The sequence below is a fragment of the Sarcophilus harrisii genome, chromosome 5, assembly GCF_902635505.1.
Source record: "Sarcophilus harrisii chromosome 5, mSarHar1.11, whole genome shotgun sequence".
In the NCBI taxonomy this organism is placed as follows: domain Eukaryota; kingdom Metazoa; phylum Chordata; class Mammalia; order Dasyuromorphia; family Dasyuridae; genus Sarcophilus; species Sarcophilus harrisii.
Window position 1 is genome coordinate 205,255,155 of NC_045430.1, and position 20,325 is coordinate 205,275,479.

The 20,325-nt window shown below is 32.5% G+C and overlaps 1 protein-coding gene across 4 annotated transcripts in view; it reads right to left on the minus strand.

Annotated features, from left to right (window-relative positions):
* The window catches only part of PAXIP1 (PAX interacting protein 1), a 74,741-nt gene that overhangs the window by 42,395 nt on the left and 12,021 nt on the right, over positions 1–20,325 (minus strand). For 2 of the 4 annotated variants that reach the window (XM_031939505.1, XM_031939507.1), the window contains exons 5-6: positions 15,314–15,427; positions 1,915–2,562 (exon numbers count right to left, since the gene is read on the minus strand). In XM_031939505.1, the coding sequence (XP_031795365.1) occupies positions 1,915–2,562; positions 15,314–15,427 (762 nt within the window). Of the gene's footprint in view, positions 1–1,914; positions 2,563–15,313; positions 15,428–16,134; positions 16,221–20,325 lie in introns of those variants that run through there. The other 2 variants (XM_031939508.1, XM_031939506.1) reach the window with 2 other exon arrangements.

Consider the following 20,325-nt stretch of genomic DNA (forward strand, 5'->3'; position numbering starts at 1 on the left):
GTACAATATTACTATAGTAATTATTTTATTTTCTTTCCAGTCCCTTTTCCTCTGTGCAAGTCCTCTCCAAACTTTACTCTCATAAGAAATGGTACAGTGAGTGAATGCTTTTAAATATTTATAGCAACTTTATTTTATGTTTATTATTTAAGGATTCCAAATTTCTATTAAAGCAAACTTAACATAATAATGTAACATGTTTGCCACTTTAGAAATTTAATAATAATTTTAATTATTAAAATAGTAAACTACAGTTTAAATCTTCAAAATTTTACTCCAAGTTATTATTCCTCTCCAATTTTAACTCAGAAGCATAGCATTTGAAAGTTGGAAAGAACATCAGTGGCCCTCTAGTGCAATTCATTCACATGCGAAAATAATAATCACTAGAATATACTTAAAAAATCATTATGTGGCCTCTGCTTTTAGACACCCCAAAACTGGAAACTTCTCAAAGCAATTCATGCCACCTTTGTACAACTTCAATTGTTAGGAAATTTTTCCTGAAGAAAGTCAAACATTGCTTTTTGACAACTTCTATCTAGTCCCTTCTCCAGATTCTGTTCTTTGGGACTACACAGAACATATGTAGTCCCTCTTCAAAATGATAGCAGCTATTCAAATAATACAGCTGTCATGTCCCAAAGCTTCTTCTCCCCCTCCTAAATATGACCAGTTTCTTCAACCAATTCTCCTGTCAAAGACTCAAGGATCTTTACCACTGCAGCTGTCTCTGAACATCTTCCAGATGAAAAAGGTCCTTCAACTGTAGCACCCAGAACAGAACACAATAATCCAGATGAAGTCCAACAGAGGATTACTTCCCTATTTTTGGAAGCCAGAACCCTAAAATTCACACAACTCTGGGGCTGCCACTTCCCACACTGCTGATTCATACTAAGTACATCTGTAGCCAGCCAAAACTACCAAATCCTTTTCAGAACTTGTCTATCCATTCCTCATCCATCTCATGTTTGGTTTTACCTAAAGAACCAGATTTTCCATTTATCCCTATTAGATATCATCTCATTAGATTCAAGCTAATGCTCTAGATTCTCTAGAGCCTTTTGGACCCTACCAGTTTATGGCTCCAGCTCTGGGTCATTTGCAAAGATGAGGTTCTCCAGACTTTCAGACATAGATAAACAGCACAAGGTCAAACAAATCCCCGAGGTACATAATAAGGCCCTTCCATCACATTTACAATGAATCATTAATCACTGAGATTCGCTAAAAACAAGATTACTATATTCATAGCATTGCCCTCATCTACTAGTTTAGTAATCCTGTAAAAAAAAGAAATAAATGTTAGTCTGGTATGACTTATTTTGGATAAAGCCATGTTCCTTGTAGTTAATGCTTCCCATTCTAGATGTTCAACCAACTATCTGACTTGTTTTGCATATACAGAGCTGTTTGTATTTTATAAACAAATTAATCAAAGAGTTAATCATGTATTATATAGTATATATAGTGGAACAAAATTATCAGAGCCTTAATTAGGTACTTAATGATTTTTAAGCCCTTATATCAGTTTAAGTATAAATGTTAATGATTTAGTAACTGTAATTCTCATTTTTAGGTTTAGAAATGTACAGGCATGTTAATAAATACAATGTTCAAGATACATCGTTTTCTGTTTAGTTTACTATTTTAGACAATTTATTTGAAAACTGTTAACTACTGTTCTGCTCCTTAGACCACAGCTTCTACTATCTAAAACAATTAAAATAGAAGTATTTAAAGAAGATACCAACTTCTTATTGTTTCAATTGATCTAAATAAATACTATTAAAACTAATTAATCCTGAAAATAAAATGACAATATACAATATTACTAGAAATATGACTAATGCATATAAAACCTTTAATTGAAAGGTCCATTATTTTGGAATTTTTTAAAGTGCGACTTACATGTGCTACATTTGATGGTCGGTTAATCTGCTGAATATCAGCACTATTAGTAATATTTCTCAATGTCCGTACAGCTGGACTCCAAGTAGCCATCATTTCAGGTCTTTCAGAGCTTTGGAGACCTTGTCCTGAAGCCATTAAATTACTTCGGACATCTGGAGGCAAAATGTTGCTTGGAACTGGTGGGACATTGGCACATAAATTAATTAAACCAGACTCCTTTCCCTGAGGCAGTCTGCGTTTTGCTGCAGCTATTTGTGGGACTTCAGCTGGGGTCCAATTCAAATTTCTCTCTTGTTTTTCAGGTGAGGAGTCTGAGGAATCATCAAACATCAATTCCTCTTTAGATTTTTCAGTGTTTGATTTAGGTGAAAATGGTTGATCACCTAATGTTGATCCTTCTTGAGAACTTGCAGGACTTGACAACTTTTCATCTGTACTGCCTTCATTTTGAGAATCCTGTTCTTCATTTTCAACTTCATCCTCCTCCTCCTCCTCCTCTTCTTCTTCCTCTTCTTCTTCATAAATAATTAGACGAGGATGATAAAAAGCTTCGTCCTTTTTAGTTTTATCAGATATTGAATCCAGGACCCAGTCTGGTGTCACAATTTTAATGCTTTCTCGTTTAAGAGCACATTCATATTTTTCCTGAGGAGAAAATAAAAAATAAATTAAAAGCCCTACAATTCAGTTTCTCTCCTTTCACTATAACTTGGTAAGCAAATAATTTCCTGGAAGCCTGTACAAATAAAAACAGATTACAGTTTTCATGCCACAATATAGAAGAACCACTATGGAACTAAAACTCATAGTAAAAAATTGTTCTGAGATGATTATATTAAGCTTACCTGTAGAAAGAACCTAAATATTCATTTAGTCACAGCATGCTGAACTTAAAACAAAAATGTCTATTTTAAATGACTAGAGGACTCATTTTATAAATTCATGAAAAGTTCAATGTAAAATAAATTTTTGTAAAACAAATCTCATACTTAAAAAATTAAAGGCACTTCCTATTTGAGGAATTCTATGACAATTTTATTTTTGTAAAGAAGATTTTTACATGTAGGATTATAATAAAGTACACCTAGTTTAGAAAATACTAAATTTATAATGACATCGCTTTTAATATTAAAATGTAAGAGGATAAAGAAGCAAGAGAATTAGAAAGAGAATGCTGTTAATGGTAATAAAAAACAAGGAACAGAACTAGAAAGGAGCCAAACCTTCATTAAAACAAACAATAGAATTTGCATTAGGAAACTCCATCTACAATCTTAGAAAGTTGCTTCAAGTGCTCATAGGCAGGGCATTAGGCCATTCTGCCTCTCAAGGGAAGTCAAAGAAAATTTAAATTCAATTATGGTCAAGCAATTCTTCCAGTAGTTTTTTTCTAGATTCTCTACGATGATTCCTAAAACTATAGATCCAGCTCTAACTTTGAATCGTATTTCAAATTATATTAGTCATCATCACTTCTAAAACTGAATTCATTTTCTTCTGAAAATCTGTCATTCCTATTCCCCTATTTCTTCTTATGACATGACCATCTTCCTACAGCTAACCCATCATTAAAAATCTCAGAATCATTTAATTCAATTAAACATTTATTATGCACATACAATATACAAAATATACCTGGCCAGGCACTGGACATCCTTCAAGAATCAGTAATTTCATAAACACAAATACTCCCTTGTAAGTAACTGTGTCTTTCTACCTTCACCTAAAGTAGAATCTTTATGAGTATTAGAAAAATATAACAATTTACTTTTTATTTATAAATCACTACTGTTTCTTGAAAAAAGAATCAATCAGTTCATCCCCAAACATAGTCAAAACTATTTCAGTTTGATAAACTCTTCAATGTGTGGTTTCAAGTATCACTGCCACACTATCATGAAATATCAAATTAAAACTGTTGGACCCATGGAGAAACATAATACCTACTCCAAAAAAGCTACTAAGCTAATGGGAAAATCAGACATATAGACAAATTAACATAAAACAAAGCAGGTAATAAGGACAAAAGAGAAGTACTATAATAATTTGAAGAGAAGGATTGCTTTCATCTGAGGGAACTGGGCAAGGCTTGACAGACATGATACTTCATAGGCTGAAAAGATAAATTTCAACAGACAGAAAAGGGATGGGAGGAATGAGAGTTAAGAAACAGACAAAAATCTACAAAAATGCAGAGAATGGGGGAAAGAAACTACAGGAGTGAAAAATTACTAATATGTCAGTATAATTTGAATACAAAGTCTTGTAAAGAGGAAAGTATGAAATAAAGCTACAAAAGGTATTAACTGAAGCCAGACTGTAGAGAAACTTAAGATGTTTTTAGGGGAGCGGGAGATATTAAAGGTTTTCAGTTAAACAAGTAACAATCACACATATGCATTATCAAGATTACTCAGGCAGCTAGTAAAGAGTTGAATTAGGAAAGACAGATTCAAGAGATCAGGTAGGAAGTTGAACAATAGTTGAAGCAAAAGCATTGAACAGATGGTCACACAAAAATATTGTTTAGTGGATGAAAAATTAAAATGACAATTGTTGGAAAGTTTTCAGAAAATGCACAGTTGGTGGAACTGCAAAGTGTGAAGTTCAGCCATTATGAAAAGTAATTTGGAATTATACCTCCATAATTATTAAACTGTGAATATATTTTGACCCAGCAATACCATTACTAAGCCTACACCACAAAGAGATCAAAGAAGACAAGGACCCATATATACAAAAATACTTAGAGCAGGGACAGATAGATGGCACAGCAGATAGAGCCCTAACCCTAGAATCAAGAGGACTTGAGTTCAAATCTAACCTCAGATACAACACTTCCTAGCTGTGTGGCCCCACAGCTCCTAGAAGCAAGAGGACTTGAGTTCAAATGTAGTCTCAGACACTTAACACTTCTTAGGTGTGTGGCCCCAGGCAAGGCCAACTTAACCCCAATTGCCTAGAATAAGGAAAAGGGGAAAGGATTTATTGAAAATACTTGAGGTAGTTCTATTTATAGTACCAACAAACTAGAAACTAAAGGGATGGTATGTATCAATTGAAGAATGGGTGAACAAACAAGTGAAATGGAAATGGAATGCTACTATACCATCAGAAATAAGGGAAAAGTTTTAGAGAAATTTCGGAACACTTGAATGAATTGATGCAAAGTAAAGTAAATGAATAGAACCAAAAGAATAATTTATACAATAACAACCTTGTAAAGATGAACAAATCTGAAAGATTTAAGAACTCTCATCAATACAATGATAAATTACAATTCCAGAAGACCCATATTGAAAAAATCTTTATTGTTGCTGTTCAGTCAATTCAATCACACTGAACTCTTCATGAACCCATTTGGGGCTTTCTTGGCAAAGATGCTGATATAGTTTAGCATTTCCTTCTCCAGTTCATTTTACAGGAGGAACTGAGGCAAACTGGGTTAAGTAACCTACTCAAGGCCACATAGCTAGTGTCTGAGGCTGAATTTGAACTAAGATGAATCTTTCTGACCTCAAGTCCAGCACTCTACTCTGTGCCACCTAGTTGCCCAGTAACTACCTACTTCCTAAAAAGAGAAAAAAAAGCACTTAAGTGCCTTCTATGTGCCAAATGCTTTGTAGCTAATATCTCATTTGATCCTAATAGTCCTATGAGATAGATGCATTATGATCTCCATTTTACAGTTGAAGAAACTGAGGCTTAAGAGGTTAAGTAATCAACCATGAGTCAAAACAAGTGCCTGAGACTGCATGAGAACTCAGATCTTCCTGACTCCAACGCCAGCACACTATCCATTGTCATGTAGCTGCCAGAGATTGATGGCAAAAAACAGAATGAAAAATATAATTTTAGATATGGTCAATTTGGGGATTTGTTTTGCCTGACAATGCAAAGGTTTTGTTTTTCTTCATTTTTCAATTTGAAAAATAGGTAAGAAGGGGAAGAAAATAGATACTTGCAATATTTTTTTAAGTGCAATTCAAAAAAATTGAAAAATAGTTTAGGGCAGAACGTATTTTTTCCCCCAGAAAGTATATTCTAGATACTTTCAAGAAGCAGCAAAGTATAATAATATAAATACCAGGAGGCAATGGTTTCAGTATTTCTTATATCACTTATTAGATATGACCTTATAGGTCTCACTTTTAACCTCTATGGGACACAACTGAAAACTACATACTGCTATGTACAAATAAGCTGAAAAGAGCATAAATCTGAGAAAGGAAATTAGGGAGGAGGTAAAAAAGAAGACACAAAAGTTAAGGAAGGCTGAAGGCTAAGAAAGACTTCTTGTAGAACCCAAGATTTGAGGAAAATCAGGGAAGCTAGAAGGTGTAGACCAGGAAACAAAACCACTGCAGGCTTAGAATGAAAATGTTCAAAATCTGGAGAGGGAGCACTGTGTGTGAGGAACTTCTAAAACCAGATTTTATAATTGCAAAAGGAAAGTTTTTCTATTATCCAAATAAAGATGAAGAAAAAAAAAGTTAAGGTTAAGATGCATTCGTTAAGATGCATTCTGCTAAATTAAGTATTTTGTATTTTTCATTTGGACTATGTTGGCAAATAATAGTAAATATAACTCTATTTACCAAAATCTGTTTTTGTCATGAGGAAATAAATCATTATCTGCAACAAGCAATTAAATTGCAGTATAAACAGTACAGATGACAATTCTGCATTTTGGCATTTACAGATATTTATAATTGTTCAGCCTCAAAAATTTCTATGAAATGAGGAAGACAAATATCTCATGATAATATTTATCCTTCAGTGGTCTTCCACTTTAGTACATCTACCATAACACAACTTATCATTTTCTTTTATTCTTTTTAGTCACTACTTGGGGAAATTTTAGTAAAAATGTTAACTTTCAAAGAAGATAGTGAATTATACAGTCATTTTATTTTGTTCTACTGAAATTTTTTAGTCAAATCTTTTTCAAATGAATTTACCTGTTTTCAAAAAGATATTCATTAAAGAATAAAACATCGATTTGATATTCCATACAGACACACAAGTAATAATAAATTGTACTCTGAAATTTTATTTTAGAAAGACAATCTGTAGTTTATTTCTGGCAGGCATGAGTCCAAAATGCAATTCTCTTCTTAAATGATTTTCTAAATGTAATGAGCATTTTTACTTTAAAAAGATAAAAGTACAAACTGAGAAATTCAAATATTGATTTTTTATTTTACATGATTCCATTCTATAATTAATTCTATTCTGTTAACTGCCTGAGTTCTTTTTAATTAAATTCAGAAATTCATGAGTCCAAAAGTTCCATTTTCCCCTCTTTTAGTTTAAAATTCAGCTGTCCTACAGATCATCTTAATTCAAAAAAATACAACATCTTTACATCTTATTATCCATTAACAATTACAGTAGACTTGTTACCTCATTAAAGAGCCCTGCACACCAACATGCAATTAAGAAATCTGTTATCTTAGTACAAAGTCTTTCAAGAGGCAGATGAACTCCAAGAAATTAGTTATCTTCGCAATACTAGCTGTCCTTGAAGCAAGTCTGGTTGGTTAGTACTATGACACTGAGCAGTCATGAAAGTAGACACCATCAGTAAGCTTTTTATTGCAACAAGATGGAAAGAGAGGTTGTCTAATAGAAGAAAGTCTGGAATGCAGAGCTAGAAACAACCTCTTGTTCTCTTGTATTTCCCATATAACCATATGAAAGCTAACAAGCCCTATCTTTGCAGTCTTTTGACTGCTGAGGAGCCAAGAACCATTTTATTGGTAATTGCTTATCAATAAAAGTAAATTTTCTCAGAACATTGTGTCTCTTTATCTTAATTTCAGTCATGACAGAATTGACAGCATTTCTTCATGCCTTAAGACATGACATCTAACACAAATCACGGTAATTCACATTTTACGGCGATCTTGAACAAGAATACTTTATAACAAAACTGAACAAGTATCCAAAGAGTTTCGGTTACAGTTAAGAATTTATTTCATCAAATAGGATGATCATTATTTACACACCCCCAGAGAAATATTTTGCCAAAACTATTCCTTGGAACACTCTTTTCTACAAGAATTCTTTTTTCTCCAGCAAATCAAAGATAAACCCAAGAAATATTTCCACTAACTGAAATAATCAAAGAAAATCTTTGCCTCCAAGGGATAGGTGGGGGAAAGAGGGTGGGCCCAAATGATGGATCATTATCTTAAGTCTCCACAAAGCAACGAAAAAGAAAACAACCTTAACTAAATAAGAGCTATCTTCTCTAAGTGTGCTTACTATTCTTAATCCATTTTCCCAGACAAGAGCTTTAGTTCTTAACCTTTTATGTATATACTAAGAAGAAAGATAGTAGGCCTCAAAGGAAAAAAGGATTGGTGAAGGACATTCTTTCCCTAAGAAGTTTAAGTACTGATAAAGTTTCATTCAGATAATTCAGAAAAAGACTTAAGATTTAAGAAATATTAATTCCTCAGTCTTTTCAGTTGAATTTCAAATGCCACTTTAACTTGTCTCAATTTCAATTAGATAAACTTTGTGATGAAAAAAAGAATTTTTTTAATTTACACTTAGTCTACAGTCATCTCTATTTCAACTCATAACTTTTTCTACCTGCAAAATATCCTAGAAAAAAAACTAGATTGATTCATGAGAACAGACAGTGTGAGAACGGTGGTAGACCCCTTTCTCAAATTAACTGATCAGAGACATCTTCAGGTACAAAAAGAAAGCATTTATTTAGTCCCTGAAGGGAAAGGCCCACACACTTGAGAGCCATCCCAACTCCCACCATGTATTCATGGAACCTGACCAGCTTCAGGCTTGTTGGGGATTTAAAAAGCAAAAAACCCAAGCCTTTTCATTGGGTAGACTAAAAGGACATAACCATCCTTAATTAATGTTGTCTACTTCCTGTGGGTCCTGTCACTTCCTTTAACTCACTAATTTCCCGAGTGTCTGACCTTTAGAGACCACGTGATACCCTTCAACCCAGGGCTCAAGACCTGATTTTCCTGCTCTGGGAATAGGAATCATGTGACTTAGTCTCAATCTGAGAAAACTTCATCTAATCAGACCCACTCAAGACTAACTGGTTCTAGTTCTGATCATAATTTACATACAATATTGGATAAGTCAATTAACCTTAGTCTCAGTGTCCTCATTTATAAAATGAAGATATCTATCCAAACTAAATTTGCCAAGTCATCACAATATGTGTTAGAGAAAAAATATTTTGAAGGAGCTATTATATACAATTGCAACAATGTAAATGGAAACATTAATAAAAGGAAACTTAAGTATTAATTGAAAAACTAATGAAGATCTAAGAGAAGAGATAACAAAACATAATGTTCCCTTGTGGCAGAAAGATGAGAGACTATTCTGAGAGAGAGTTTCCATTGGATGCTTTTGCTTAATAGATTTTCTTTGTCCTAAGAAAGAATTCAGGGCATAATGGTGATATAAACATAAAAACAGTCAATAAAATATGTCAATTTAAATGCTCCAGGAATTCAAGATGTTATTAATTTCTATTATCTAACAAAACAATATTATGTCATCCCTACTGAAAGAAGCATTTTTAAGATTTGTCATTTTATAATATTTTATATCATTCAATAAAAATATTTAATAAGTGCTCACTATGTGACAGACATCATCCAAGTACAAAGAATGAAACAGCCCCTACTCACAAGGAGTTTACATTCTAACAAGAATGACAAAGACATAACAGCAATAGAAAGTGAATACAGATACAAAATAGTTTAGAAGTTAGCTTAGGGATTAGTAATTGGGCAGATCAGCAAAGGCTTCATGCAGAAAAAAATGCTTAAACTGAATCTTATAGCAGGGCTTATTAAAACTTTTTCTACTCGCCATCCCTTTTCACCTGAGAAATTTTTACATGACCATGGTATATAAAATAGGTATACAAATCAAATATTTACTGATAATAAATCCTAATTTCGTAATCTCCACATTCATTTATGAGAACCCCATATGGGTCTTAAAAGAAGCTGGGTCTTAAAGGAATGGAGGGATTCAAAGAGGCAAAGATAAGCAGAATACAGTCCATTCAGGGAGGACAGATCAAAGCAAAGGCAGCAAAGACAAAGCATAGTTTGGAGACAGGTTATGAAGAGCATTAAAAGCTAAGTGGGATATATTTTATTCTACAGGCAGTAAGAAGGTACTTCTTGTCATGGTCAAATATAGGCTAAAATAAAATTATTTTGTTAGCATTAGGCTGGACTGGTGGTGAGATACGTGGAAGGAAACTGTGAGGCAATAATCTAGGTGAAAGATGAGGGCCTGAATCACAGTGGTAGCGGTATGAATATAGAGTAAGGGGTCTCGACTACTCAGTGATCTTAAAATCTTGGAAAAAATGAATTTTTGTATCAGTGGCATGGTCTTAAAGGCATACATTCACAACAAGGAATAACTTCCTTAACTTTTTTTTTGCAATGAGCCTATTTTTGAATATTGGGGCATAGGGTCCGAGAAATAGCATTATTATTATGTTGATGACTTATTGGTAAGCAGTAATTGGTAAATATTTTAACTCAGAATAATCCTCACAGGTAAAACAAGCAAAAGACAGATTTCATGCTCCCAATTTAAATAATTAGTTTTTGATCACTTAATTTCAACCAGTTTATAGAAGGATCTAGAAGTGTCTGAAATATTATGTATAGTAATAAAAGAAATAAATCTCACATCTAAATTGCTCCTATATATAGGAATATAATATAACCTCTTAGGAGATATAAGTAGATATGAAAAGGGTCATTATCATGAATTGAAGTCCAATTTGTGTGAATCTAGCAGGGGTCCTCAAACTTTTTAAACAGGGGGCCAGTTCACTGTCCCTCAGACTGTTGCAGCACCAGACTATACTAAAAACAAAAATTTTGTTTTTTAGGCCTTTAAATAAAGAAACTTCATAGCCCTGGGTGAGGGGGATAATCGTCCTCAGCTGCCGTACCTGGAGTAGTTTGAGGACCCCTGGAAGAAAGCAATACTACTTGAACTTGCTCAATCCATGTGTGCCATTTTTATTTTTATGTGTCAAGCACCTTTTGTGGGGTCTTTATATGAAATGAATATTTGATTTATGTTTGGGTGAGCTTTAATTGTCCACAGTCCTATAGAGCTTACCAATGATTTTTTTTATCTTAAATTTTATTTTACTTTTATTTAATAAACTATATTACTATATTTAAACATTTTGTCCTTCTGTTTTTGCCTAATACCACCTTCATTTTAATGATCAATTTTCAGTTCTCTGGCAGAGGGGAAAAGCCTCATGTTCTTTTTTCTCTTCTTGCTGCATGCCCTATCCCCAAAATGAAAAAAGAACAAGATTGATGTAGTAAATATGAATAGTAAAAAAAGAAGTAAATGCCCACATTGGACATGTCAAAACATATCTCACTCCACATTCTGAGTCCTCTGGGATGGACAGCTACATTATAACATATCTTGTAAACCATAAAAAGTCATTCTATCATCTTTTTTTTTTTTTTTTTTTTATAAGTAGTATGTTATCTTAGGGTCAATTAAGACCAAAATATGAATTCTACCTGTTATCTATCAGACATGTGAACATAGGCAAATCAATGAGTATCAATTTTTCCTCATCTGTAAAAAAGAAATGATGATACTTGTGAACGAGATGAGGTGAGATCTTTCAAGACAGTTGTGAAAATCGAGTAAGGCTTCATCTATTTCAAAGTTTGAGTAGGCCTGAAGGACTTTAAGCACTAAGTCTTAGGGCATACTTGAGCCCTCTACCTGCTATCCTCCTGAGGGCATACTTAAGTCCCCTTCTTGTTATCCTCCCAATTTCAGTCAAATATGGGCAACTATGCACTTATTGGTCAAGTTCATTTCTTGGTAGTTCCCGTTTAGAATGTAAGATCCTCAGCCAATGAGGATGAGGGTCAGTGGTGAAGGGGGGTAATTTGTGTAAGGGATAAAAAGTGTTGACCCTGTCCCCTAGGGTGCTCCTCCCTTCGATTGTCTGCTAGATGGGTGGGAAGACCGATTCTTGAGATCTCTCATATAATAAACTTTGCTTTGCTTCTAAACATCTCTCCAGCTTTTTTTTGTTAAATGCTGTCTGAACCACACACTTGTAATATCCATATCAGAAGACTGTTGTGAAGAGTGATTTGCAAACCTTAAAGTGCTATATATAAATATTGATCAAACTTACTGTCATTTCCATTTCTCTTTTTGTAGCAGAATAGGGCTTCTGATTCACTGTATTAAAACCATTCCCTAAGGTTATCAATGATCTAGAAATTATTGAAACTGCTCCCTAAGATTATCAATGATCTAATAATTGTTAAACACTAACATTTTCTCAATTTTCATCTTCATTAACTACTTTGTAGTTTTTGACAAAGTTAATCACCACCCTCCTCTTAGATATTCTTTTTTTCTCTTCCATGATACTCTTATCTCATAGATTTATCTATCTACTCCTTCATATATTTTGATGGTTCACACTCATTTTCCCAAGTATGGGCATATTTCCTAAGTATCTCCTGAAGCTGTGGACTTGAAAGTACTTTTCTTCTCTCAATACATCCATCTAGATGGAAGAGGGAAGAACTTTTAAAATTTTTTTTTGATAATTGTACTTCAGTACGGTTGGTTTCTTTTCCCAAGTCTACCTTTTTTTTTTTCAATATTATCTAGAAAAGGGAGCTATAGTATTCACCAGATTACCAGAGGATTTCCTATGCTATATATTATCATCAGACACCCAAAATTAAATTAGCTCTATGTAGATAATTCTATAATTGATTATATGCAGCCCTTATCTTTATCACAAAGGAAGAAGGTGGTGCTAGATTCATGCTCCCTCTCACCAGCTATGTGTGACCTTGGGCCCAACCCTCAATCCCATTTCCTTTTCTATAAAATGAAGGCACTAAACAAGATGAGATCATGCAGTTGCAAGAAACCTTTGATCCTAAACTCCAATGCTACCTTCCTTCAAAGATTGGGCTCTACTTTCTATGTATCTTTCTCTGCTCTCCCCACTGCTAGTTCTCTTTTTTTCCTCAGATTATCATCTTTTATCTAACTCTGTACAAGCTGTATGCTCCTAGGAACTAGGGAGCATACACAGTAGGCACCTAATAAGTGAGGTCATTCAGGCCAATGATAATAGACTTTTGATGGAGAAAGCCATCTGCACCCAGAAAGAGGACTGTGGGAACTGAATGTAGATCACAACATAGTTGTAGATCACAAATTTTTTCATTTTTTTGTTGTTTGCTTGCATTTTGCTTTCTTTTTCTCCTTTTTTTTCTTTTTGATCTGATTTTTTTTTTGTGCAGCATGATTAATTGTGAAAATATGAATAGAAGAATTGCATATATTTAACATATATTGGATTACTTGCCGTCTAGAAGGTAGGGGAAAGGGAGGGAGAAAAATTTGGAACACAAGCAAGGACAGATGACGAAAACTAGCTTTACATATATTTTTAAATGAAAAGCTATTATTAAAAAAAAAAAAAAAAATGCCTCCCCTGCTTTTTTTGCTTCAGCTGAAGGATAGTGAATTCTGCTCCAGACTTTTACCTTCAAAAGGGTGGCACAGTAGATAGAGAGCACCAGCCCTGAAGTCACTCAAATCTCAGATTTAAGACTTCCTAGCTGTGTAACCCTGGGCAAGTTAGTTAACCCCAATTGCCTTACCAAAAACAAAAAATTAAAATAAAATGTGTGTTGAAATTAGATACTTATTAATAACTTATAACTATAATAACTATAATCTTTATCACTAATTGGGACAGTAACCACTAATGTTTACTATTAGGAATTACTTCTACAAGTATCACAATAGCTCAAAAAAAATTTAATCAATTTTTAACAAAATATGTCTCAAAGTCCATAGAAAACATTACTGAGGGTTGGAATGAGAGAAGAAATGTTGTAGAATCAGGAAATAACATTTATTACTTCTAAGTAAAGAATCAGGAATATCAAAATGAAAAAAAAAAAAAAATTGATAATGATAGATTTTAATCAACAATACCAAAACAAACAAAAATCCCCAAAACATGATAAGTTTGAATTCAAGCCAAATTTCAAACTGAAGTTCAAAACATTCATTTACCACTGTTCAATTCCTTTCCTGAAGAGTTCTTTGTATTTTTCATGGGAAAATATCTGCAATTGGACTTGATTCAAAAAGAAAAATAATTACATTGGGCTAACCCAAAATGAATGAAAATAAAATTCAAAGCCTAAGGTAAATATTTGTAAAATTAGCTGAAAGTGGCCTTGTGGATCATTATGTTCACCCCTCTCATTTCACTAATGAAGAAGTAGGCTATAAAGAATAAAATGAATGCCCATAGTCATCTATTTCAGAAGTAATCAAGCTAGAATTCAAACCCAGAACTTTCAAGCCATCTGATATAAGCATGATATTGTTTCTGAAACTGCAGACCTTGGAGTAAGTAAGTTTCAGAGACAGCATTATCATTATTAAAGTACAATGTTTTGCACATATTAAATGGATAAGTAAATTTAACTCATTCATTAAATTCTATATCTTTTCCTACCTTTTTTTCCTCATCATTAGAGAATATGCAATTTAACAAAATGAATACTCTAAAAAGTCAAAATTCTTTTGGATACAGAATCAAGGAAAAGGAAAAGACAATATAATTTAGGATATATATGTATCTGTTTCAATTTTATCACAGCAAAATAAATTTTTGAAAATCATCACAAAATCATTAATTGAAAATTTAAGGTTTTGATGTATTAAAAATGAACTTTTAAAATATCAAAACTCTGAAAAATAAGCTTTTCTTACTCTAAATATTTGTAAAATGTCAGCTATTATAGGCCATTAAATAAGCAAATACGAAAACTCCATTTAGTTCCCGCTTTAGTAATCATGTTAGGACCTTTTTAAATGATTCAGTAGACAGAAAAACTTTTGTTCACATATAAGAATAAACTTTTCAGTTTCATTTACATTGAAGCAAATGATCTGGTATTGGCAAAAACTGTTTTTTTCCCTTACTCCAGAAGACAATACATGTGTACAATAATTATTTTGAAACATATTTCTAAAGCTGAGATTCACACTAATCAAATAATGAAATACTATAATACATAACTCAAATTACTTAAATTAAAAATGTAAAGATGCAAAAGTAGTAAAAAAAAAAAAAAAGCTAAAATGTTTTTGGAAATGTTCAAAAGCTCAAAAGTATCTGTAATAATTTGAAAAACATGAAAGATGTAAATGCAATCATCAGCTGAATCTAATAAACCATAGAAGAAAACCTTCAAAGAGGAAAAAAAAGTATTTGGGAATACTTCAGTGCTATATATTAAAAGGATTGTACATGGAAGATTCTTACCCCCTTTGGTTCTGGTACAATCAAATGAGTACACTTCTTATTGAGGCTCAGCTGGCAATCCCCCCCATAAAATGTAATCAAAGCCCACAGCGCACTTCGGTCTTCAGATGAAATCTAATAGAAAGTTAAAAATAAAACTTAGAGTTACGTAATGTACTTTTTTCTTTAGATGTCTTTTTTTAACTTATGCATTAAAACACAATATAACATCTCTTTCAAAATATAAACTTTTCTTCTTTGCTAACCTAAAAGATGAAATAGAAAAATGTTTTCTTTAAAAAAAAAAAATTTTGTTTCATTGTTCAAAGATTCATTTCACTTGTAAGATTCTTTAAATTATATAAACATTCTCAAATTAACATAACTGGCCTAAGTGCTAATAGTTAAAATATTAAGTGACCAAAAATATCTGTAACCAGAAAATATCTAGAATCTGCAGTAAAAGGCCCTAATAAAAGTACTAATCCAATCTTGTTTGAGAAACTGACAGAAGAAAATAAGCAATGATACTATCTTTTCATATATCTACATAACTAATTTTCTGTCATTTTTGTCACATAATAAAATTAAATTGAAGAATGAAATGAGATCTTCAAATAACTACAAAAAGTATGAGAGTTGATGGAGAAAATATTTAAACCACTAGGGAATAAAACGTCAATAAAGAGAAATAAGCTAATGATATATGTATTTTCCATAAATCTAAATTCAACTTTTATACTTCTAAAACATATGTAAAATACATGTGCTCAACTTTCAAAATGAATATAACCACAAACAAATCCACTTGCATGAATATCTTAAAATCTAAATATACCTACCTTAACAGTTAAATCATCCACTGAATTTCTCCATATTCTTAAAAACTTGATTTGCTCTGTTTTTCCATTAATAGCTGCCTTTAAATCTCATTTCTTAATCATGAAAGCTTGTTTTACAACTTCTGGTACTCATGGTAGAATCTTTACTATGCAGCAGGAAAATCCTTCTGCATTATCGTTTTATTCTTTTGTTAGCATTATTTTGTTTAAATTTTAAATAATTACAAAGAAAAGTACTAATAACAAAATTTAGAAAAAATATATTTCATTTAATTTTTAATTAATATTTGTTACTCAAAAAGCATCAAGGAATGTCCAATATTGTTTTTAATCATTTTTGAAGATAATATTAATTTAAAATGGTATATTATGCTACAATTTGACATCTTACTATAACAACAAAAATAATATATAAATTGTCATAAATTAATCCTTATTAAACTGAATGTTCTCTTTAATAATTTACCTTATAAAACTATTAGATACCATACCAAAGAAACATATTATGAAGACTTGACTAGCTAGTTCCAAAATTTTAATATTCTCATCTAATAAGAGGGAAAACCAAGGATAAGAAAAAGAAAGCAATTACAGGTCAAGATCATATCATAAGTTATAAGTAGAGTCAGGATTCAAATCCATACAACATATGCCAATGAAGACTACATACAGCCAAAGTGTGAAAACAAAGTAACTACTAGCCTTGCAATTTCACATTTTTTACCCAAAACAAATAACAAAGGAATTTCTCTATACCATACATGGTATAATGAAAATAATGCTAGCAACCTGAACTCTAGTGTAACTCTTAATTAGGGTATTACTATTAGCCAGCTACTTACTAGCTCTCCTACTGTTGTGTTCCTAAATCACTTCACCTGTAACGTAAGTTCAATTGAATACAGCACTACAAAACACTACACTACATATTGGGGGCACAAAGTGCCTGGCTTTAGCCAAAACAGTTCGTCTCCATGTAGTGTTTATATTGTCCTAGTGATAAATAACATATATTCAAATAGGTAAATGCACAGTGGTGTTAGAGGGAATCAAGCATTCAGTAGTAGGGGGAGATATAAGAGAACCTGAAAATATTTTTGTATTATAGTAGTGCAAGAGCTGGGTTTTACAGGAAACTAAGGATCTTAAAAAGAGAGTTTATTCCAAACATGGGAGGGAGACTGCAAGAAAGCATAGAAAAAGGGCCTGGAGCAGTATTTTCAAGAAATAGCTCAGTTTGACTCAACTATAGAGTGTGTGAAGTATATAATTTAAATGAATAAAAATGGGTTGATTTCAAACTGGACAGGGCGAATTGAGTTTTTATTTTATCCTCGTAGCAATAAAAAAGTCACTAAAGATTTTTTTAGCTTAAATATGAAATGTTCAGACCTGTACTTTAGTAATATTGTTTTGGAAGAATTGTGATTTGGAGAAGCAAGTGAATAAATAGTAAAAGGCCAATTAGGGTATTGAAAATAGTCTATGAAAGATAAAGAGGGCCCTAACTAGGGTATTACTCATGAGAAATGCTGTAAAGATAGAATTTATGTCTTGGTACATAGTGCTCCAAAAATATTATTGTGGCTTTTAGATATAACTGCTTATAAAATGGCTAAGACTTTGAGGACACCATATAGTAAATGATAATAGAGGTTCCAAATCTAAATTAAATTGAAGAATGGTGGTATCCTCAAAGGGAGGTTTAGGAAAAACAATAGGATTTGTTTTTGATATAATGAGTTTTAAATTTTCTGTTAAAGATGTTCAGAAATATTAGCAATGTGGGACTGAAGTTCAAGGTAGAAGTTAGGATTATATGCATACATGTATATACAAATTAATCATGGAAATTAATAAGAGAATAAAATCCACAAAGGAATGTTAGAGAATATCCACATAGGAGGGAAATGGATAATGATCCAGCAAAAGATATCAAACAAATCAGATAAATAGGAAGAAAACCAGAAGAGGGGAGTGACACAAGCAAAAAGAGATCAAGCATGCTTATAATGGGAAAAGGCCATCAGACTGAAAAGTTAAGAAATCACTGGGGAGCACTCAGTAGTAATATGGTGGAATTAGGGACCGAAAAGAAAGAGAACAGTAAAGATGAAAAGAATATTTTAGTTAGCATGTGATTCTAAGAGTTTAGCTGTCAAAGAGAAGATATAGGATGATAACTTGAGATGATGGCAAGATCCAATCACTTTTTTTTTAAACAATGGGGAAACCATATTTTTAAGCAGCAAGGAACGAGGCAGAACTGGCAAAAGAGGGCATATACTGAGAGGCAACATTTCCAAGGTAGCCAAGATGAAACAGGATCAAAAGCATAAGAAGAAAAGGACTGTTCTTTGCAAAAAGAAGGGCTACCTGCCTTCTTCAAGGACCAGAATAAAAAGAATGGGGGACAATGTAAAGAAGTCATGAAATGTAGAGTAGGGGAAAAGGACAGGCAGTCTTTCCACCCCTCCAGCCCCCCTCCCAGTAAAAAGGTGAAGTAGTCTGTTGAAAAGAAATGGGTCCTTGGTAGTTTCAGTTCTTCCCTAAAATTCATCATTTTTCCCTTTATTCCCCAAAGTTCTACACTTGTCCAAGCCTTCAATTTTTCACATGAATTTTCTAAAGCTAATATCCTTTCCCCTCCTTTTTAGCATAAATACCACTACCAAATAAATCTTCATAAAAATCTCATCATTCCTCTAACTCAAAAACCTACAATGGCTCCCCCTACAGTTTATCAGATCAGATTCAAACTCCATATAATTTCCAAGGTCCACTATAATCTTCCCACTAGCAATTTTTTTCTTCAAGCTAAAAATCCTACTTTCCTCAAAGAATCTCGAACTGATACATTTCTGAACTTTTCACCATCTTGCTCACCCTCCTCTAAAAGCACAATCGATTTCGCTTAAAATGCAGTGTGCAAAACTAAGCACACTACTCCAGATAAGGACACAAATTAAAACATAACCATTCTTTTTCTGGATTTTGATAGAGTATTTCTAGATATATAGCTTATAATCACAAAAGCTTTTTCTTAACACCTATCATTACATAATACACTAGCTTGGAACCTATAGTACATTAAGCTTCCCAGATTTATATGAATATTAAACCATGTCTGGAATATTTTATGATTTGGTAAATGACTTTTGAAAACAAATACAAAACTGAATTTTAGCAGGAATAAATGTATAAAATATATTCTTGTTGGTTCAGTACATTCTCATCTATAAAGGTTCTTATAAATCCTGACTTAGGATTTGATATATGTCCTTTTCCCTCAGGACCTAAGAAACACAAAGCAAGGATTCAATTATTTCTTAATTGATATACCCTCAGTTTCCCCTATGTCAAGCATCTCATATTAGACTTTTCATCGGGGTTAAACTGATCTAACTCCCTAACTCCACTAAGTATATTCAAAATCTCTCTCTCCTTTGGATTTTGATGAACTTCTGAATGTGGAATTTAGAAATCCAACTCACTGCATTAGAAATAACTCAATAAATGCAAAGATTGCATATTAGTAAAGATACACAATTTATCTATGCTTAATATGTTGTCTTAAGGCTTTCAAAATGGCCACTTTTAAATACCATCATCACCTGCAGAAATGAAAATTTTATTAACTTCAACACTTAAAAAACCAATTTTCATTATTAGACAAAGTCTTAAGGTTAAAATGCCAAAAAATTTAATATTGTTTAGGTTGGAAAATAAACAAGTCCAGTGTATACTAGTGAAACTGCAAATTGTTGGAATTTTTCCCAAAACCAAACTAAAACCACACAGGAATTAAAAAAAAAAAAAAACATGCAAGGCCCTAAGAGCATAAACAAAAACAAAATATATACACAGATTACAAGACAAATATAGCCAAATGGACAAAGGAAAATGAAGGAAGAACAGAGGGAATACCTAATGTCATAGACATTTTATGTTGATAAAATGCTATTGCCATCTATTTAGGGTTGGAAAATACTTTAGATAGATATAGTTCAACTACTTCATTTTAAAGATGAGAAAACCAAAGGCCAGGCAGGTTAAGTGATTACCAAAGACCCTCAAAGAGAACACAGATTTTAAATCCAAGTCCATAATTGTTAAATGAAAACAGTTCACATAAATTTCATTGTCTAAAATACAGATTAATAATTTTTAAAAGAAAATTAAATTGTCCCA